Below are 22,783 nucleotides of genomic sequence, written 5' to 3'. Positions count from 1 at the left end.
TTTTCAGCTTTGTAATTACACAGATTTTTAAAGTTATGTTGCCTACAAATTATTATTTATCATTTTTAGATCTGGGTTGCTTAGCACTCTGGTTGGAGAGAAGTCTGTGACTCAGAGATGGGAGGTAAGTTCAGTGAAAATGTAAGCTTCCTTCGTAATTTGTAGCTAGAAGGTATAAGTCATACACTTAAAAGTACTTTAATAATTTATAAAATGTATACCATAGAAAAAAAGTTTTGTTTTTGTTTTTAGGGGAAAAAAATGCTTTATTCTGAAATCTGCAAGAAACTGTCCTTTACCTCATTTTGCTTATAAATTTTTAAAATTGAATGTAGCGGAAATAATTGAGTGCTTTAAAATGAATCTATTTATCTTTCCCAAGAGAGGTGAAATCAGCAACTTTCAGTATTTGATGCACTTGAACACTTTGGCTGGCAGATCATATAATGACCTCATGCAGTATCCTGTCTTCCCCTGGATCCTTGCAGATTACGACTCAGAGGTAAATTTCAAATCATTTTGTGAAAGTGGAACACATTCTCGAAAGTAATTAAAAGATACTGCAGTGGCTCAAATGATTTATATGCTTTATAGTTTAAGTTCTCAACGGGCACTTACTCCCAAGAAGATGAGAAGAGCTTTAGCTTAGACTTGTACAAAGTTTGGATACTTGATGACCTTCTTGGATTCATGATATCTATTGAATTTCCTAAAGTGCTAATAAATTTGTATCCACTGGAGGATGTCCCTGTCCTCTACACTGCAGTCAGCAGGAACAAATCTAATTGAGTCATTCCTCAGTTTTAAATTATTGCATACAGAATCATCACAATTTGGAGAGAATTTTTAAACCTCAGTATAGCACCCTTCACAAAGTAGCTGATACATAGATATCCCTCCTGTGCTTCGAGGACCGCTGTCCTGGGCTACCCCGTTCTCTCTCCGCAGCTCTGCCTGTGCTCCTCTCTCCGCCTGCACTTCTCCCCATGCCCGTGCACATCTTCTCTCCCGCTGACAGGTTCCTCTGGCTAGCTGTATTTCATCCTGCAGGACACGCTCCAGTATACCTCCGGGGAGCCTCCTGTCCTCCTCTTCCTTCTTCCTCTGTTCCCACACTGCCTTGTAGCTGTATCATGCTGCTTTCTTTTACAGCATGTTGTAGTCATGATTTTTGTCTGACCATACTCAACTGTGAGGTCCTTAAAAACAAAGACTATCTTACGTAGCTCTTAAGTCCCAACCTCTAGAGCAGGGGTCCCCAACCCCCAGGATCTGATGCCTGATGATCTGAGGTGGAGCTGATGTAATAATAATAGAAGTAAAGTGCACAACAAATGTAATGCGCTTGAATCATCCCAAAACCATCCTCCACCCCCCACCCCCCCCGCCCTGGACCTTGGAAAAATTGTCTTCCATGAAAATGGTCCCTGGTGCCAAAAAGGTTGGGGACCGCTGCTCTAGAGCAATGCCTGGTACTTAGTAAATACTTTAATCTTTGTTGAAATAACCAAAAAAAGTATAAATGAGGTATTTTGCGTGTAGATTTTCAGAGGACAAATACTAACTTGACTTATATTGGTAAATGTGGATCAGTTTCTCCTGTTCAAGACTTTTAAAATGTAAGTTGGCAAAATTGGTGGGCCATGATGCCCTAAAAAAGGACACAAATTACGTAGCCCATGGGTATGTACTTCAAATTTCTACTTTTAAAACGCTCAGGAGGTAAATTTTGGTTTCCTTTTAAATACATGAATTAGGTCAGCTAGAAATGAGCTTTTAAAATAATCTCTGGTAGACTGAAAGAATCCATCTCATTTGGAAGTCACTTGATCTGGTATGATGTCTTCTGGAGGTGAACAAATTACTGAGTGCTCTAGTTTATTTCACTTCCCTTTCACCTCTAGGAAGAAAATGCTCAGAAGTGAAGTTGGAGTGAAATGGGGGAGAGGGGAAGAGAACAAAAAGGAGATTTGATCCTCCAGTTATGTGGGTGGCAGAGGATAAAGATGAATTGGAGCTTTTGTGTCCACAGTCTCCTGCTGTGCCCTTGCCAAGACTGGGAAGGGTTTTCCCTCTTATTCCTCATCTCCAAACCTGGATCCTGAGTGCCTTCCTCTGTGAACACTTAATTTCCAAAACAGTTGTCTTCAAGCCGAACCAATTAACAAACTGCCATGTGCCTGTCTGTAAAATATGGATAGCCAGTAGGTGCATGGCATTGTCTTGGAGTCCAGTTCTGCTGGTGTGACCCCATAGATAATAGCACATTTACAGATCATCATTGCTATAGCCATTGTGTCTACATTGGTGAGAATAGAGGATGTATATTAATTTGGAATTGGGTTTCGTTTTGTATTTTAGGAGGTAGATCTTACTAATCCCAAGACATTTAGAAACCTGGCTAAGCCAATGGGAGCACAGACAGATGAACGATTAGCTCAGTATAAGAAGCGATATAAAGACTGGGAAGATCCTAATGGTAAGTAACTTTTCTTGTCATGGGACTTTGTACCCAAGTTTCAAAAGTAAGCCATTATTTAGTGGTCTGACGTCCTTCCATCTTTCCCCAGATTGCTTATATATCATTATATCTATATATGTTACATATGCACACTTATATACAACTATCAGAGTAGAAGAATGAGGTTTTGCATGCCAACTGATGGCCATGCTTAGAAGGCATTTTTTAGGTAGCTTGTCAGGTACTGGCAGAAAGCAAAGTATGTCTGCTTTGTCTAGGGTAGAAATTCCCCATCATAACATGCCATTATCTCTAATCGTGTTTAGGCCAGAAACTAAACTTTCCTTTATTGACTCTTTTAATTTTTTTTATTGAAGTATAGTTGATTTACAGTATTTCAGGTGTACAGCAAAGTGATTCAGTCATTCAGTTTTTTCAGATTGTTTTCCATTATAGGTTGCTTTAATTTTATTGAGGCACTTTTTAGAACCCTTTTGCATTAAAAAATTATAGTTGACTACCTTCTAAAATACTACAGTTTACCTACTTATGTTTTTTTATGTTTAATGTTTATCATGTGTCCCCTTCAAACAGGTAAACAAAAGAGAAAAAAACTAAGCCTAACTATATTCCCTGTGTGGAATCCTTTCTTTTTCCTGCAAGGAGAATATGTAATAAAAATTGCGTAATATTCGAAGACAACGGTTTAGAGAAATTTATACTGTTGCAAAGCCAGAACCTAATAAAAAGTCGCTATATGTCAATATCTTGCTTTAGTCAAAGATGATTTGCTATTAAGGATTAGCTGTTACAGTTAGCCTCAAAACATGAATTGCTAGATGTGCTCAGTTTGGGGGAAAGGCACAGAATTATATTAAACTGGATAACTGCCAAATATATAAGTGAGAGGTTGCAGTGTCATCATAAAGTTTTCATGCTGCAAATGCCAGTGCTAATTGCACTTAGTGTCACAGTTATCACATACGTTAGCATTTTCAAGTCTATTGATGAATGCCAATTTTATTTTTCATATTACTTTCATTTTCAATTATGCTTTAATTTTCTTGGCAAGGCGAAACTCCAGCCTACCACTATGGGACCCACTATTCATCTGCAATGATTGTGGCTTCGTACCTAGTAAGGATGGAGCCCTTCACACAGATATTCCTAAGGCTACAGGTAAAACTCTTAAGTTTAGAATTTTTGCATTTTATTCAAGCCTTTTATTTAAGATTGTTGCTTTTTTCTTTAATGTTGTTATCTTGCCTGACAAGAAGCCCTGTGAAGTTTTTAGTCACAGAAGTAGTCAAAACATAGTGAAAGTGGAATTTCACTGAACCAAAATTGATAAATAAACTGGAATTTGTTTACACTATACAAGTGCCAGGGTCCTTTAGTCAAATAAGCAAGTAGCATATGCTTTCCAGCCAGGTGTATGGAATTCAGCCTTAACTGGTTGAATTCAACAAATATTTAAAAAAGAGTAATACTGTCTAGCTCATTTGCTGTCTTCCATATTATAATTGCCTTTCTCCACATTCTCTTTCATTTATTCAGCAAATATTTATTGAATAGTTACTGTATTCCAGGCACTGGTCTAGGTGCTTAGAGATATCAGTGAATAAAGACAAAAGTCCTGCCTTATGGAATTTATATATTTTAGTTGAGGGAGACAGACAAACATAATAAGTATATCGTAAAATGTTTTAGAATGTGGTAAGTGCTATCAGAAAAATGTAGATCAGGGAAACGTAATGGGAAGTACGGGAATGGGAGGTGGAGGAGGACATGATGGTCAGAGTAGGTCTCCTTGAAAAGGTGATATCTGAACAGAAACTTGAAGGAGGTGAGAGAGTTACTGGTGCAGCTATCTGGAGAAAGTATGTTCCAGGCAGAGAGAACGGCCTGTGAGGGGCCCTGAGTCAGGCATATCCCTGAGATGCTTGAGGAACAACAGCAAGGAAGCCAGTATGTCTGGAGGAGAGTGACTGCAGGGGAAAGCAATAGGGGATGAGGTCAGAGAGCTAGCAGGGGCCATATGGTGGTAGGCCTTGGTGGCCATTGTATGGACTTCAGCATTTTCACACAGTGAACTTCATTGTAAAGACAAACACACTGTGTTCCCTCAAACACAGCATAGGGAGTTTGATTGAGGAAGGGAGTGGTGTTATCTGTGAGGCTGTGTAAGCAAAAGAAATCCCTTTTCTATTTAAATTTGTTTTATCAATCTATAACTTTTTGATCACCTTCCGAGTTCTCCACTTAATTCTCATTGGTGTGAGAACCTGAATGTCATGTTAATTTATAAAATTAGTCAAATACGTGTATAAACTGAATATTTCCAACTGTAGATGGCTACATTAGAATCTTTTTTTTTTAGGAGAGCATTATCAAACAATGGAGGAACTCCTCGATTTCCTTATAGTCTTGCCCTCTCTAAAAACTGATCTTTTTTTTAAATAACTTTTTAAAGTCTTTGTACTTGGATTTCACTTTGATACAGAGCAAGAGCACCCTTGGTAAGGAGTACCCCGAAAAGAATTAGATTAATTTTCTTTCTGTGATTATTTAAAATTTTGTGTATTTAATGTAGGATGATGGGAAATTGAATTGTCACCAAACATATTTACTTGGGTTTCAAGCCCTTGAGCTTGGAAGCTGTGAGGTGGGAGTGGTTCTCTAACAGAAAGGTGCCTTCTCGTTCTGCCCACAGGGAGGCCACTTTGACCTGGCTGACCGGATGTTTCACAGTGTACGCGAGGCCTGGTATTCAGCATCAAAGCACAACATGGCAGATGTAAAGGAACTTATCCCAGAATTTTTTTACTTACCAGAATTCCTGTTCAATTCCAACAACTTTGATCTAGGTATGTAGCACTATGGCACTATCTTAGGATCGTTAGCCAGGAAAAGACCAACAGAAATAAGTCAGTTTTCTGATGACTGTCTTTAGTACACACTGACAAGAAAAGATTTTGTTTCCAGACCAAACTTGGATCCACTCACCCAACATGCAGCAAAGCCAATCTACTGACACTGGGTCAGTCATGGTGAAGGGAAAGGACAGCACTTATTGCAGGGCCAAGCAAGGAGAATGGGCAGTTCATGCCGAAGAGGCCTGAACTCCCCAGTGATGGCTTTCAGAGGAGGGTTTTTAAAGAGTGTGAGGGAGAGGGTCACACGATATGCATTCAGCTTGTGCACAAGTCTACGATTGGTTGACAGTGAGGGTAACAGGGTGATGTTTCGGGAATATCAGTCATCAACCTTCTGGTTCCAACTGGTCTGGGGTCTGTGTGCTGGTGGTCAGCATGTAGTTAACTTTGTCCACCTGGTGGGGGTTTTAGTATCTGCAAAACAGCTCAAGGACATGGCTCAGGATATTGTCTGTAGCCCTCGAGGAGGAACTAAAGGTCCTTGACTTTGCTCTATGGCTAAACTAATATTATTTTGTCTTGCTTGAGTGTTTTCCTTTGTTTCTGCATTTTCTTACTTCTCTGATTAAATTTACTCTTTGGAACTTGGGGTAGGCCTAGGAGGCTAAGCCTTTTCTGCAAACAAGAGGCAGGGGACATGTTGGGGGGCAAGGGAGTATTGTTCTTGAGAAGGCCTTGCAGGTTCCTGCTTGGTTTCTATTTCCTTGTGAGTTTAGCTGCTGCTAATTACAACTGGGTGTATGAGAGTAAATATCACAAAGGAAAATAGATTTATGCCCCCAAATAAGCTGTTTCAAACCTATAGTTTTTGGAAAAATTAAGAATTAACAGATGACATCTAATGGTCAGAATATCATCATTTATTTCAGTGAAAACAAAGGTGAGGTGAAATTTTGTTTGAAAATTAATATGATTGAAACTCACAGCCAAGAGTGGCATATACATATTTTTCATGTATTGTTTAAATCTTTTGTATTGCCTGAGGCATTCTCAGCTTACATGCTAATAAAATTTAAAGTTAGAATTTCAGAATAACTTTAGGTAAATCCCTTTCTTCATCCTGTTAGAGCTATTTTCTAGAAAAACAGAACCAAATCAACACTTATAAAAAGGAGAGAAATTTCCTTGGTACTCTCCTCTCTTTATATTGTCCAGCAGTTTCAGGAAGTAGATTTCACCTTGGCTACAGTTTCTTGGAACACAGTTTGCTGATCTATGTTTCTGAATATTTATTTTTACGACATATCAAAATTCTGTTGTTTCACTTTAGAATATTAGTGCCAGATATTGTTCTGTTTTCATACTTTCTTCATGCCCTGTATCATACTGTATTTAAGAGTTCAACATATTAACCATTACTAGGGCTTCCCTGGTGGCGCAGTGGTTGAGAGTCCGCCTGCCGATGCAGGGGATGCGGGTTCGTGCCCCGGTCCGGGAAGCTCCCACATGCCACGGAGCAGCTGGGCCCGTGAGCCATGGCCGCTGAGCCTGCACGTCTGGAGTCTGTGCTCCGCAATGGGAGAGGCCACAGCAGTGAGAAACCTGCATACCGGAAAAAAAAAAACCATTACTATACTACCTCATAAAATTCATTAATGGAAAATTCAGGGAATATTCATATCCAATATATTTGAGTGTTTTTTCTTTGTAATATAATTTTTATTTATTTAATTGTTCATCAGCAGCTTGAACCTTGTGAAATTGTAGCTCTAGGTGCAATAGGAAAGGCAGTAAGGCTCTCAATAGCCCCAGCAAAAGGCCTGAAATTGAGTCTCATTACCTCTGATTGGGCCTGGAGCTCACCCTTGAGCAGCTAAAGACATCAAGTTCTAACACTTAGAGTCGGAGGGAGTGGCAGTTCCTCAAAGAAATAAAGTAGATGGTGAACAGGGAAAAACAACAAATGTGTGCACAGCATTTGAATATGAATGCACTTTAGTGTTTTATTATGTTCACTTATAATTCACCTTTGGAGAATGCTACTTTCTTCTCTAGGGACACCACTTTCAAAGAGACAGATAACGGAGAGGTGCAGAAAGAAAGAGATACCACAATATTCCAGAAACACTCAGTCCGTTATAATAATCTATGTCGCAGAAATGTTCTAGCCAGACTACCTAAAAACCCAACCAAATCATCTATTTTTAAATAAGTAAATAAAAGAAAGGTCATGTATGTTTGTCATGCTCACCTTCTTAACAAATCGTCTTCCTTCCTTGAAATCACACATGTTAAAAAACGCTATTTGCATGTAAGAGCGAAAGCTATAAAACTCTTAAAAGAAAACGTAGGGGTAAATCCTCATGATCTTGGGTTTGGATCAACAGCATAAGCAAAAGCAACAAAAAAAGATAAATTGGGCTTTATCAAAATTTAAAACTTCTGCATCCAAGGGCATTATGAAGAAAACCTACAGAATGCGAGAAAATATTTGCAAATGATGTATCTTATAAGGGTCTAGTATTCAGAATATAAAGAACCCTTACAACTTAACAGCAATAGGATAAACAACCCAGTTAAAGGGGCAAAAGACCTGAATAGACATTTCTCCAAAGAAGTTATACAGATGGCCAATAAGCATACGAAAAGATCATTAGTCATTAAGGAAATGCAAGTCAAACCCACAATGAGGTACGACTTCACGTTCACTAGGGTGCTGTGATTAAAAAAAGCACACAAACAGAAGATGACAAGGGCTAGTGAGGATGGGGAAAGTAAAACCTTTGTATGTTTCTGATCAGAATGTAAAATGGTTCGGCACTGTGGGAAGCAGTTTGGTAGGAAATGTTGAATTGCCATATGACCAAGCAATTCCACTCCAGGAACTGTCCAAAAGAACTGAAAACAGGGACTTAAACAAAGACCTGTACATGCACATTCATTGCAGCCTTATTCACAATAGCCAGATGGTAGAAACAGCCCACACACCTATCAATGGATAAACAAATTGTGGAATATACATATAATGGAATATTATTCAGCCATAAAGTGGTATGAAATAATGATAAATGCTACAACATGGATGAAGCTCAAAAACGTTGCACCAAGTAAAAGAAGCCAGACACAGAAGGTCACATAATGTATGATTTCCACTTACATAGAATGTCCAGAATAGGTAAATCTAGAGAGACAGAACACAGATTGGTGGTTACCAGGGGATGGGAGTAGGAGTGGGGAGGAATGGGAAACAACTGTTTGATTCATTTAAGATTTCTTTTTGAGGTGATGAAAATGTTTTAGGACTAGATAGAAGTGGTAGTTGCACAATATTGTGAACGTACGAAATGCCACTGAATTGTTCACTTTAAAATGGTTGATTTTATGTTATGTGAATTTTACCTCAGTATAAAAGAAATCAAACAAAACACTGTTGGTCTCTCCACCCAGAAAAGATGGTAAATGATATAAAAGAAAGAGCACTTAGGTTTTTTCCCCTGGCTCTGGAGCAATTAGGTTTTTTTGTCTGGTCTTATCTTTGTAGCCTTGGATACACATGGAGGGGAACTGCAGAGTAGCAGAATCAGACCAAGACTTTTCTACAGACTGTTCCCTTTAAATGACATTTTAAAATTATAGATAGTGCTGGTAAAATAAAATTATATCACACAGTATTTAGGGATTATAAGCCAAATTTTTTTTTTTTTCGGTATGCGGGCTTCTCACTGTTGTGGCCTCTCCCATTGCGGAGCACAGGCTCCGGACGCGCAGGCTCATCGGCCATGGCTCACGGGCCCAGCCACTCCGCGGCACGTGGGATCCTCCCGGACACGAACCCGTGTCCCCTGCATTGGCAGGCAGACTCTCAACCACTGCGCCACCAGGGAAGCCCTATGAGCAGAATTTTGAAAAGTAATTTATATCTCAAGTAGCCTGGGGATTATTACTTGCTTCTTTTTATCAAAAAAATTATTACTTCTTATTCTTATTAGGCCTAGAGGGCATTTCAAGGAAGGTGAGGTAAGGGCCTGAGAGAGGGGGGAGGGGCCGTAATAACTTGATTGTTTTATTTTTTTCTTAAGTTATATGGTAATTTTTCCAACTAAGTCAAGACATTCCTTTAAACAATAAACTGATTTTTGTATCTCTCACTTACATCACATTGTGAAGAAGCCATCAAATTGCAATGATGAAAACAAGATTATTTCTAAAGGAAATATTTTTACAGGCCCTTACTTGGAAACTGCCTTTTGTGTTCTAAAATGTGAACAATTATACTTCCCTATGAAAATTTATAATTCAGCTTTTTATCTAACCAACTGCCATTAAGCTAATGAGTCAACATTATTTAGAGTCATTTTTTACAGTCACCATCTGATTTGTGCCTAGGAGAACTCTGTAAGCTAAAGTTAACTTTTTGATGTTATTTTGAAAAGAAGAAAAACTGTTTCCTCAGATGCCAGTCCCATTTAATGTGTTTTGTTGTCAATAGATTTCATAGCAAACGGTTTCTTTAATATTTTAGAGATTATCTGGCTATGACTTAAAATAACAGTTTACATGGAATAAATATTACTTTGTTATAAATTATTTAAACTTCCCCCCGCCCCCGTAGCCACATAATCTTCCCCAAATTTTTTTTCTGTTAAATGATATAACAGCCAAAAGTTATATTGTTTCAGATTTTATTTTATTTTTTTAATGAGAATCCTTACAGCAAAATAGATGTGGGTTCTACAGAGCTCTCTCAAGAATTTAAGAATCAGAAAGATGAGCGAACACATGTATTGCAAATATTTCTAGGAGACTGTGGTACTTTTATTTTCTCTTAAGCCAAGAGAGCATTCAGACTGAAAATGGCTGAGGAGTTAGATACCCTTTCCATAACCTCTTCCATGTGAATGGCAGACCAGACAAGAAATTCAGTACTAGGTAACTGCTATTGACTCACCAAGCTTAAAGCATTCTGGAAAAGCCTAAATGAACAGTTTTTGAGAAATTGCTAATGGTCTTACAAATGAGTGGTCTTAAGGGGCTTAAATTGATTTGAGCAGTTTTTCCAAACTCAAAACAGTAGACCCATAAAATGTTTCATTCCTGTCGTCAGTTAAGTTTCAGAAATGTTGTATCTAATGTCCTTCCTAGAGAAGAGCAGTGCCTCCAAGGAGTCTTGCAGGAAAGACACGTGTTTAAGCTTGCATAACTCAGCATTTCCTGAAGTCATTTGCCAGCGGGAGCCCCTCAGTTTTGCTAACACTCAGTAAATTTCTCCGAGGGAGTGCTCGGAGGAGTCATCTTTGGGAAATACCAGAGTAGATATCTCTGAGGGTCCTTTCTGTGGTAAAATTTTATAGTCCTGGTAATGAAACTAACCCACTATTTCTCTGTTACTTTACTATTTTTCTCATTCTTTTATTTTCTTTTTAATGTATCCAATTACACAGGTTGTAAACAAAATGGCACCAAGCTTGGAGATGTTATCCTTCCACCCTGGGCAAAAGGGGACCCACGAGAATTCATCCGAGTGCACCGTGAGGTAATGGCTGTACGCTCTGCAGTTGAACTGAGATCTCACTGGGTCACTGACCACAGTAGAAAGAGAGGACCTTGAGCAATGTATCCCCCACGTGTTTAAGTTACTAATGTTGTTCGCATGAATTTTAGTTATTCTGGTTCCTATAGACCACTGGCGAACTCTTTTACTTTCTAAGGAAGTAATAAAAGCCAGCCAGCGACTGAACCTGTGTTTTGAAATTACAGGCTTTGGAATGTGACTATGTGAGTGCCCATCTGCATGAGTGGATTGACTTAATCTTCGGCTATAAACAGCAAGGTCCTGCTGCAGTAGAAGCTGTAAATGTCTTCCATCATCTTTTTTATGAGGGTCAAGTGGATATCTACAACATAAATGACCCACTAAAGGAGACAGCCACCATAGGGTTCATTAATAACTTTGGTCAGATCCCTAAACAGGTATGGATGTTTTTTCCTTATCATTGATATTTTCTGTTACATTTTTTTAAGCTCTGTAATATTTCTATAGATGGTAGATGACCATATAATAATTAAGTTTAGACAGAGTTTTTAATTAAGAACCATAAATATCACCCAGTAGTTTCAGTAGGTCCCTAGATTATTACTTTCTCCTCCCTTTTACAGTCCAGATAAACAGAAACTTTGCTGGTCAAAGAGCGTTTTTCCTCGCAGGCTAGTGCTTTCCTGTACCCACACAGTTCCTGGCAGGAAGACGGGAAGAGCATGGTCAGGGAAGCAGATGTGGCCTTGGAGGCCACAGGATACACAGAAATGGGGTTTCATCCCACGGCCAGTAAAAAACCAATGCTGACTTTAAGCACTGTCATATAAAGTCGTATTTAGACTTTAAAGATCCCTCTGGTCACAATCTTACACATGTACATACTGTAGGGGAGCCAGATGAGGAGCAGGAAGCTCTCACAGTGGTTCAGGGAATAGACAGATAGCGGCGGTTTGGATTCGATTATTGGTGTAGGTCTGACAAGTGCTGGGGTGTGAGAGTGCACACCATGGTAACGCCTAGGCCCGGCCCTGCCACCAGCTGCTCCAACCACTATCTGGAACCTGGCGAGGAAGACCCAGACCCTCTCAGCACCCAGATGCTGTAGATCTCTCACCTTGGGCAGTGAGCGAACCTCTGTTAAGGGAGTTTGTCCCTTCCTCCATCTTTATTGTCTCAGGCACACCAGGAGGGCAGGGTGCACCAGAAGAAACTGCAGCACAGTGGAGAAGGCTAGCTCTGCGGCCCGTGCAGACCACCACCTTTTGCCTAGTGCCCTGGCCTCTGCATTCTCGCCCTGGCTCTCCTTCTTTGTTCCTGCTTCAGACATCTCTCCTGGAATCCCTTTTCTTAGGTTAACCAACTTTGAGGTTTCCGGGGTTGACAGTTGGGAACACAGAACAATGGCAAGTCTTTGTTCATGGAAAAGCCATGATAGACAGTGGGACACCCTGTAACTGCGCCACTTACAGGGTAATCTGACTCCCCAATGCAGGAACCACGTGTACTTTTAAAGTGAAATGCTTGCTGATAAACTCTAATCATAGCAGAAGAACCTTAGCCATGTTTTTGAGGGTTACAAGTGCGGGAACCGTGTTTCATACCTTCTGGGAAACAAATACTCTGAACAAAAAAATCTAGACACGTGCACTGTTGTAGGATTTTTGTTCCACTTATGAGTTTAACAGGCAAATCGTCTGGGAGATAGAAGAGTTTGGATACTAACATATTTCTAGGACATTGCGGGAACTAATAGAGAGTACTTCCAAGTGTAACCATCCTAGAAACAGCTAAGCTTTGTGATCACCATATTGATATATCCTTATATACGCTGGCCTGGCCTGCTCTGTCCTCAGGTCCTTGTAAAGTTCTTCAGTAAATGTTCTTTCATGAACATGCTTTAAAGTATGTGGGTCTTTTTATAGAACTTCAGAGTCTTATCTCATTATTAACATTTATGAGAAATAACAGAACCCTGATCCTAAGCCCTGTATGTAGATAAAATGAGAATTACATGTTTAAAGTTTGGGGAGCCTAAAATCTATATCTTTCTCTATACAAAGCATTTTTTCTATTTTTTCTCCTGGAAATTCAGCATGTCAAATTCACAGAGTGTGATGGTGTTGTAGTCATCTTAAGTCTCATTTCATCTAAGGTTTTACAGATATCTTCTTCAAATATCAGTTGTCCATCAAAAAAGAGTCTGCCTATTTTGATGACCTATGGTATTTTAAGAACAGTCATCTTAAATGTATATTAAGGCTTTTCAATTCTTTAGAAATACTGAACAGAGATGCCAAAGATCTTCTTTTCTTTTTTTCCTTTACAACATTGAAAAGTAAAAAGAAGACAACAGTGCTCACACTGTCAGCAAATTAGTAGCACCTAAATGATACGGAAATGATGTCACATACAGAAAGCCCATGTTGGAGCCAGAAGTAACCCAGTTAGAGAGAATGGCTGCCTGCCCTCAGTGGCACAGAATGGTTATCGTGCTCTAAGAAATTGGTTAATTTTTAAACATCGCTGGAAAATAGTTGTCAACCTACTGTCATTTGAGGAGATTAATTTCCTTTTGAAAAATTCTCATGAGCTCAGTGTAGCATAGAGCATACTGGTAACCCAAGCTTTTGTGTAGGAGTCCTGTCCCCACTGACTGCGGCATGAGGTCTCTGGCAACCTTCTCAGCCTTTTAAAATTTCTTTCCTCAAGTGTCAAATGTGATAATGTGATACCTAATGGTTGCTGTGAAGCTTAAGTGAAATAACAACAAAATACCTGGCATATAAAAGGGCTTAATAATTGTTAGCTTCAGTATAAAATGTGTCATCTTCTCTCATACCAGTTATTTAAAAAACCTCATCCACCGAAGCGAGTCAGGAGTCGACTCAACGGAGACAATGCAGGGATCTTGGTCCCACCAGGATCTACCAGTGACAAGATCTTTTTTCATCATCTAGACAACTTGAGGCCTTCTCTAACACCTGTAAAAGGTAAAATGGCAGGAAATAAGCTTTTGATTCATGATTCTGTGGGATTATTTAATAATCCTAGTTTAGCAATAATAAATTTGCTTCTCAACAATAGCGTAATTTGTAATAAGTGGTAAATCACCAAATACTTGTTAGATTCTCCTTTTCCTTTTCTGTTTTCTTCTTTGGGCCTATTGGATTTTGCATCAAAAAGAACCCAACAAGTTTCTCCTCTCTGCTAGGATAATGAAAACTCTAATATACCAAACCTTATAGTTCAACTTTATATTCTACATGTAGAAAAACTTCTGTCATCTTCATTTACACACGTTCCACCAATTTAGAGCAGTAAGAAGACTGTGCTTTTAATATGCCAACTAAAAGCCTCTGTCTTTTATCTAATGTTATCTTAAGTTATCTTAAATTACTTTTCCAAGTAGATTTTTTTAACCTTGTGTAACCAAAAGTGGGGTCCATCTGCTTGCCTCTGAAAAGCCAATAAAGAGGCAAGGTTGGCGGAAAGGGAAGTTTACTTTATTTTGGATGCCAGCAACTGCGGGGACCTGGGGGGGACTCCTTTCCAAAGGCAACCCCCCAACCCCGGCACTGACAACCAGTGGGCAAGAGCTTTTGTAGATGGAGGGAGGGGGCTACATGCAGAAACAGCACAGTCAGCTCTAACAGTCATCTTGAAATTGCTCGTGCCGTGATCTGACCAGCATCATCTTGATTGTTTTAAGTACAATTAATCAGTTCAGTTCCAGGGTTGGTTTGTTCCCGTTTCCTTGGGGCCAGTTCTCAGAATTTTGGCAGCTTATGTCATGGCTAAAGTCTGGTCATCGTGTAGTTAACTTCTTCCACCGGGTGTGGGTTTCAGTATCTACAAGATAGCTCACAGGACACGGCTCAGAACATTATCTAGAGCCCTTGAGGAGGAACTAAAGGTCCTTGACTTTGCTTAATGACTAGACTTTTATTATTTGGCTTCCTTTGACTGTTTTCCTCTGTTTCTGCATTTTCTCACTTCTCTGATTAAACTTATTCTTTGGCTAAAGTTTTTCCACAGACAAAAGGCAGGCGGAGGACATGGGGGGCAAGGACCACAGGGTTCTGCTCCATTTCGCTTAGAATGAAAAACTGGTTTACAGAGTCTTGAAGTTGTCACTTAAATCCAAAACTTGGGGCATCAAAGTCTGGTTAATTGGATTGGCTACCAGCTCTCTGCCATTTGTCTCATTCCACAGACTCTGCCCCATGCCAGCTCCAGCCACTGCCCAGAGATGGTTGTGGAGCACTGGTGTGGTCGGTCGGCAGAGTCCTCGGGCAGAGCCGGGCTTCTTGGGGAACGTCACGGCCTTCCTTCAAGAAGCCTCAGGCTGGGAGGTCCTGAAGGCCTAGGTTGGTTGATGGTCTGTACAGCATTCTGGGGAGCATCCCACATCACTCTGGCAGTCCTGGAAATCCAGAAGGGGGGCCTGATGGCTGGGAACCAAACCCAAGCAAGTGTCCAGAAACAGGCAGGCTGGAGACACCAGTCAGGGTCGATGACCACCCAGCAGGTCTGCAGAAGACTCAAAAGCCAAGCCCTACTTACTTCTAAGGTCATTTTTTCTTAATGTAGGTGTCAAGATGCTTAATTTGTATGAATATTTGAAATCCCTTTACCATCCCCTATGGGATAATGAAGTTAGTTTTCCCTGTCCTTGTTCTAATGTGTTGACTGTTTTTTATAGAACTCAAAGAGCCTGTGGGACAAATCGTCTGCACAGACAAAGGCATTCTTGCAGTAGAACAGAATAAGGTTCTCATCCCACCAACCTGGAACAAAACTTTTGCATGGGGCTACGCAGACCTCAGCTGCAGGCTGGGAACCTATGAGTCAGACAAGGTTTGCATTGTTTCTTGGCTCGCTCATTTAATGTTGCTCTTCCGTGGTCTGGATATCCTGCTTAATGGGGATGGGGAGAGCTCAGGCCAAGGGCTTCTCGGCTGTTCCTCCACAGCCCAGACGAAAGGAGAGCTTCACGGCATCAGATCAGGATAAAGGAGCTAGTGGACAAGTCATGTTTCCTGCAGAAAAGCCTCTCTTGGAAGGTTGTGTACTCGGGGCTAGCAGTTTCCCCCCACTCAAAGAATTCCTCCAGGAGGTCCTAGCCAACCAGGTATTTAATATTTCTGCCAACCAGAAGAGCTTCCTTTTGAGTCACCATCCTGCCCACTAATCATTTCACTACTCTTAAATGGCTGGCAGAATACCTGCCCCCCTTCCCCCAAGAAGCAGCAGCTACTGTTTTGAGTCCCATAAGCATCTCTTGGAGAGGCAGCATGTAGTGGTCCTTTGGTGCCCTCTGTTTGCCCTTGACAGTCCTCTCCTGAACGCACGAGGGGCACAGTCTGTGCAAGTCAGTAACAGTTCTATTTAGTCACGCTCTCATGAACAGCAGCACTCATGCTTTCCTTGTACATTCTACCTGGCTCCAGCAGACGCATCCTTTCACCAGATCACCCCCTGCATCTCACAGAGCATCATACAATCTGAACGTCATTTTCCCAGACTGGAGTAACTGGAGACCCCCATTATGAGCAAAGTTCTTATTATGGTTTTTAACAGCAACTATAGTTAGGAGGCTGTAGGGAGGAGTTCAGAGTAGATTTTCAGTAAAGTGTTGCTAAACTGAAGCCAGCCCAGCACATGAGCAGCTATTTGCCTGGGGGGGACCTGCATAGAGATTCTCCTTCGCTTGGTGTGCTCATTGTGTCCCAGGAGTTTGTAGTGCTTGATGGCATGCGTGTCTCACATCTGTTCTATTTCACAGGTAGTGACAGTTTATGAATGTTTGTCAGAGTGGGCCCAGATTCTCTGTGCAATCTGCCCCAACCCCAAGCTGGTCATCACAGGTGGAACAAGCACGGTCGTGTGTGTGTGGGAGATGGGTGCCTCGAAAGAAAAGGCTAAGACCCTCACTCTCAAACAGGTAACAGTCCATCCCAGCTGCCCACACTCTAGAGAAACTGAAAACTGTCCTTAATTCCAAGGTGATTTAGACATAAATGGACAAAACCAAACAGTGTATGTTCTTTTGCTAGAAGTGGGTCTTAAAAAAAGGAAATGGGGCTTCCCTGGTGGCGCAGTGGTTGAGAGTATGCCTGCCAATGCAGGGGACGCGGGTTCGTGCCCCGGTCCAGGAGGATCCCACATGCCGTGGAGTGGCTAGGCCCGTGAGCCATGGCCGCTGAACCTGTGCGTCCGGAGCCTGTGCTCCGCAACGGGAGAGGCCACAACGGTGAGAGGCCCGCGTACCACAAAAAAAATAAAATAAAATAAAAAATAAATTAAAAAAGGAAATGAAATCAGAAGATACTATTTCTGAAAATGATCCAAGCTATCCTTTTTTAAAATCTGAAGTAAGTTGTCTTTAGGTAATACATTTTTTTAATATATTTAAGTTATATAAATGTTTCTCAGAAGTTATATGTAGGTTAAATTTTTGCAAACCAAGTTATATTTGCTATTGATTCATAATAACTTCTTTCTGGATGATTTTCATTCATCTAGACCATTCAATCTTTGATTCTTTTGTTTTTCTCTTTCTTCATTTATCATAATGCTTAAGAACCTGACAAACTCATGAATGTATTCAGAAGAAACACCGATGGTATTATTAACAAGTATTTTTGATCACTTGTTATGTACTGACTATTATAAATTTTTAATCATAGCAGGAATCCTTTTATAATTAAGCCATCATCTTTTAATATTTGATATGTGAATTTACCATAAAGGTTTCTATTTATGTATGTATGTATGTATATATGTATATGCGTATGTATGTATGTATGGCTGCATTGGGTCTTTGCCACTGCACTCAGGCTTTCTCTAGTTGCATTGAGCGGGGGCTACTCTTTGTTGCGGTGTGTGGGCCTTTCACTGCGGTGGCCTCTCTTGTTGTGTAGCACGGGCCCTAGGTGTGTGGGCCTCATTAGTTGTGGTGCAAGGGCTCAGTAGTTGTGGCACATGGGCTCTAGAGCGCAGGCTCAGTAGTTGTGGCGCATGGGCTTAGCTGCTCTGCGGCATGTGGGATCTTCCCGGACCAGGGCCGGAACCCGTGTCCCCTGCATTGACAGGTGGATTCCCAACCATTGTGCCACCAGGGAAGCCCCAAACTTTCTTTTTAATGGAGTTTACATCTAGGTGTTTTTTATGATACACAATTTGAAAAGTAGTGTAACAATGTCTGCCATTCATTGAGCACCTGCCGTGTTCAGGGCACTGTACTAGGGGTTTAAAAAAACGTAAAAACTCCAATCCTGAAATTCTCCAAGGTCGTTATTAGCCCTATTTACACCTGAAAAAAACGCAGCTTACAGTGGTTAAGACACATGTCCACGTCACACTTTGTGGTATAGCCAGAATATAAATGCAGTTCTTCCTGACTCCAAAGCTATTTTAAAGCCAGGTTCAAGCAAACAGTGGTGTTTTAAGTATCTGTGGAAAGAACTGAGCCCCTCGTACTTATACCAACGACCGTCTCTATAGTCTAGAAGCTTCACTGGTTGCTGGGTCTAAAGGGGAGCCCATAAGAGACACGGTCTCGACGTGAACAGGTAAAAGGCTGACAGTGCTGTTTGCTGACCCAGATGCTCCTGCTTCGAGTGTTTTCAGTTTAGGAAATGGACTTTGAAGCTAGTGTGCCTGTAACCCCTCAGTAGAAAGTACTTCTTACTTAAAACAGCCTTCTGGCGTTTGCTAAGTATACAATAAGGGTGTCTGCATCACCAAAATTTTAAGCCAGCTCATTAAGTAAATAGTAAATACTCAGGAATTCGTAACAGTAATCTGAATCTTTTCCTTCAAAATGTTTATTTTCCCACATTGCCATTTCCCTGGATCCTGTTTCTCTTCATATTCCAGCAAAAGAGAGAAGTTTTTATTCTAGTTTGAAGAAGGGGTCCCTCTCAGTCACAGGAGATGTCCAGGTGTCTCCAGTTCAGTAACAGACGCTCAGCAGACACATCAGGACTGCATTTTCCTGTATCTTTCTGGGACCACGTACTACACCCATGCACTAGGATTTTTAAAAATCATCCAGTTGTAGTTCCTTAGAATGGACTTAGAGGAGTTGATGGCACAAAAGAATAGATTCCGAGTTTAAATTCTGAATTTGGGGGCCATAATCGATACATCTCCACGTGGAAAAGGTATGAAGAAACCCCAGCTGGGTTGCAGTTGCCATTCTCCTTTCCTTCTAAGGTACTGGCCCGAGTCCAGGAGAGAAGTAATATAAAAATGGAGATTAGAGCCTCCAGAGTCCTCCGGACTCCTCTCTTCCCCCTGGTGGGATGAGGCAGGGACAGTGGCAAGAAGAGAACGAAGACCTTCCAGATTCTGCTGTGCAAGGCACCCCCTCCCAGCACGTGCGCCTGTCAGCTCCCAGCGAGTCCGGCTCTCCCGGAATCCCGTGGGGAGCACTGCCACTGTGGTCAGCCTGGTTTTGTCTGTTCTCCTTTTAGGCCTTACTTGGCCACACTGATACTGTCACCTGTGCCACTGCATCATTAGCCTATCACATCATCGTCAGCGGGTCCCGTGACCGAACCTGCATCATTTGGGATCTGAACAAACTGTCATTCCTAACCCAGCTCCGAGGCCATCGGGCTCCCGTTTCTGCTCTCTGTATCAATGAATTAACAGTAAGTAGTGAACTGGCCACTTGGTTTATATGTAGGAAGACAAATAGGTCTGGCCTACATAAATAAAAAATGACTCTAAGTGTTTTCTAAGTTGATCGGCATGCATTTTATAAAAGCCCCTTGTTTTAGACGTTGTTTGCAAAAGCGAATGGATATTAAAGTTTGTAAGCCAGAGAGCAATTTTGTCTTAAAATCCAGTCACTGCAGCATACTTTAAAGACCAAGATTTCGTTCAAAATAAAACATTCTAGAATACGCTTTTCTTAAAGGCAAGGAATTTGTGGGATTTGTCAAAATTGTTGAAGTTTTATGAAATATACTCAAAGTATTTATTATATAAAGTGAAAAGAGTAACATTTGGGTACCCAAACAAGAGAAACATTCTTGTAAAACTGTTTTCTAAACAGATTCCAAAGTTATCAAAGAAATTATCTTTTCTCAAAAATACAATGAATCAGAAGAAAATAAATGCACTGGCGTAGAAGCCCCCCATGCAGACTGAGCAGGGAGGGGAGGATAGTCATTGCAAGTCGTATTGGTAAACGGGACGCTAACGGTAGGTTTTGAGAGACTGAGGTCTCTGTGTCAAGGGACAGATGATCACGTAGGCAGGTCAGTCTTTGCAAATCAACCAGCTCCCCCGCAGCCTCATCACTTCTTAGCTCTAAACATCCATTCCCACTCCTCCCCTTAGCCCTGCCCGGGATCATCCTACATGGCGCAGAGTAGTTCTAGCCATGTCGTATCATCACCCACAGGCAGGTTTCCTTTTGAGGGAGGCTACATCTTTCATTTCTACCAGAAGATGCTAAGTACTGTGCTTTTAGTCAGATACCTTGTAGTCGCTCAAAGGAAAAGGGAAGTTACTCAGTTCTAGTTAATGGCACTTGGAATGTCTCATAATAATAAGAGTAATCAGAGTTGGGAATGAGTAGGAGCGTGTGGGAATAAAAGAGTAAAATTTGCTTTTGGTATATTTGAAAGGCTTAAAATGTCTTTAGAACAGCACCTTGGGTTGGTCCTACAAGTGCATGTAAGAGGTTTATGGCAATGTCAGCGCAACAGAACCACTCTGATCACCGCTGTGTTGCTCTGAGTCAAATGCTTAATTGCACTATTTTGCAAGCACTCTGTTTTGGGGTTGTTCTTAACTCAAATGCTGACAATTTTATTTATCGTTAGTTATTTGAGCCAGCATACACCCATTGGATTGCAGTAGTTGCTGCGGACACTACGGATGTGTTTGATTTTTCCCTTTTAAGATGCTTTTATAATCTCTTCATAACTCATGAAAAGATTTCTGTTTGTTAGGTTTTTTCAGCCATTGTCAAGCCTACTTTACTTCATTCTACACTTTGGGTGTAAGCTACATTGCCGCTGCCCTTGATTCTTCTTCTTACTCGCAGCCCTCATAAGCACAGGGTTTGCTCTAATGGAGGCACCCTGGAGTAATTGCAGAAGGTCTTGCATAGCACAGCGTGGAGTGGCTCTCTCCCGTCTCCTGCAGAGACTGAGGCCATTAATTAAAACTCAGCTGCTGACACGCATTGTCAGAGGCGGTTCAGGGCTGATACAGAGGTAGACACAGCAGTGCTTTGCTAAGTATTATTTTTGTTTGGGTTTTGGTTTGCTTCTTGCCACCTTGGTAGACTAAGGGCAGAGGGAGGAGGGGGGTGGGGCGGGGGCGGGGGGAGAAAACAGTAGCAAGACCAGCACAGACAGTGGTTTGGAAAAGCCCCAGGCCGCCTTATCATGCCACCCCTGCCTCCCCTTTACCTTCTTTCTTGCGTTAGCACTGCTGTTCAGTTTCTAACTTCCCTCTGCTTTTGATGACCATCTGCCAATTTCTGTAGGTTCTCATGTGCCTACTGCCTGTACTGAAACTCACTGAATCATTTCTGAAGTCACTACCTAGCATCAGGCCAGTCAGGCTGTCTCAGGGGTAAGGGAGGCCGCATGAGATGGTGAATAAGCTTTGGGATGTCTAAAGGGTCCACCACGCTAACTGACACAGAGTAGATGCTTCAGGAAGTGTCTTATTTCCTTTAACAGTAGTGGATTGTATTCTCACCAGGTTGTATTCCCCCCGACCTGGTAGAATTTGAAGGAAAAGGTTAGTTTTTTCCCATCTTTAGAACTCATGGAAACCTGAGCTATCAGCTCAGAGAGTCTTAGGGTTTATTCAGTTTGCCAAGAAACGACCTATATACTAGTTTTCTTCTTCTTTTCCTCATTCCCCCACTATTATTGTGAATAACAAATTTTTAAATAGGGTGTTAACAGTGTTACCAGGATTTCATCTTTGCACTCATTGGAGAGAGTTAGAGCTGTACATGGACTGACGGATTTCTCTTCTACCCCATGATTTTGGTGATTTGGCTCATTTGATAAAACTAAGTGGATTCCTACCTCTCAGTGGAAGGTATAAATAAATTTTGTAAATACCGGGAGGAAAAAAAGCAGTTCATCACCCCTCAGATTCCAGATAGCTTTGACTTGGAATGCAGCGGGGCTCAGCACTGCGTGGGGGCATAGGCTGGGGGCGTGGAAGGGCTCCTGCCCCATCTCCACGCGAGATCACCTCGGCCGCAGCCTCCACGCGACCTCAGATGCTTAAAGAGGCCTCTGTTTGGGGTATTTTTTTTAAGTCAGCAAGCACTGGATTCCAGGCTACCTCAGAAATACCCCAGTCACTAGTCAGAGGACTGAGAGTGTTCCAAAGAGCGAAGCCAAGGATTCAGTTTGCTTCTGAAATTAGGATGTAACCTGGAGTGAGTGAAGTTTCTCTTCACCTTCTCAGGGGGACATTGTGTCCTGCGCTGGCACGTACATCCATGTGTGGAGCATCAATGGGAACCCTGTCGTGAGTGTGAACACATTCACAGGCAGGAGCCAGCAGATCATCTGCTGCTGCGTGTCGGAGATGAACGAGTGGGACACACAGAATGTCATAGTCACAGGACACTCAGACGGTGTGGTCCGGGTAAGTCGGCTGTGAGGAAACACATTAGGGTATTTGCTGCCGTGGTTCACCTGAAACTTCTGAAGCTGTCCGCAGTTGAAGGACACCTGGAGGTTGTCGTATTGTTCAGCAAACTCTCACTCAGATGCAAACAAACCTTGGCCATTGGGTTATCAGACGCGGAGAACGTCAGTGACTCAGCTTCTCTTCTTCCCATTAAGTAGATCTATCAGTGCCGCTAACCACTTGACAGCTTGACACAAGCAGATCACTTAAACACGATTTCCG

The 22,783-nt window shown here is 41.5% G+C and overlaps 1 protein-coding gene across 7 annotated transcripts in view; it reads left to right on the top strand.

Annotated features, from left to right (window-relative positions):
• Positions 1–22,783, top strand: part of WDFY3 (WD repeat and FYVE domain containing 3) — a 279,964-nt gene that overhangs the window by 245,037 nt on the left and 12,144 nt on the right. For all 7 annotated transcript variants that reach the window (XM_081250859.1, XM_081250861.1, XM_081250860.1 and 4 more), the window contains 12 exons: positions 70–124; positions 383–502; positions 2,362–2,479; positions 3,534–3,640; positions 5,175–5,328; positions 10,779–10,870; positions 11,095–11,307; positions 13,716–13,863; positions 15,576–15,730; positions 16,659–16,817; positions 19,354–19,533; positions 22,334–22,516. In XM_081250859.1, the coding sequence (XP_081106985.1) occupies positions 70–124; positions 383–502; positions 2,362–2,479; positions 3,534–3,640; positions 5,175–5,328; positions 10,779–10,870; positions 11,095–11,307; positions 13,716–13,863; positions 15,576–15,730; positions 16,659–16,817; positions 19,354–19,533; positions 22,334–22,516 (1,684 nt within the window). The remainder of the gene's footprint in view (positions 1–69; positions 125–382; positions 503–2,361; positions 2,480–3,533; positions 3,641–5,174; positions 5,329–10,778; positions 10,871–11,094; positions 11,308–13,715; positions 13,864–15,575; positions 15,731–16,658; positions 16,818–19,353; positions 19,534–22,333; positions 22,517–22,783) is intronic.

This window comes from Mesoplodon bidens (genome assembly GCF_964165515.1).
Source record: "Mesoplodon bidens genome assembly, chromosome: 1".
In the NCBI taxonomy this organism is placed as follows: Eukaryota; Metazoa; Chordata; class Mammalia; order Artiodactyla; family Ziphiidae; genus Mesoplodon; species Mesoplodon bidens.
This window is presented reverse-complemented; position numbering and strand designations above follow the sequence as displayed.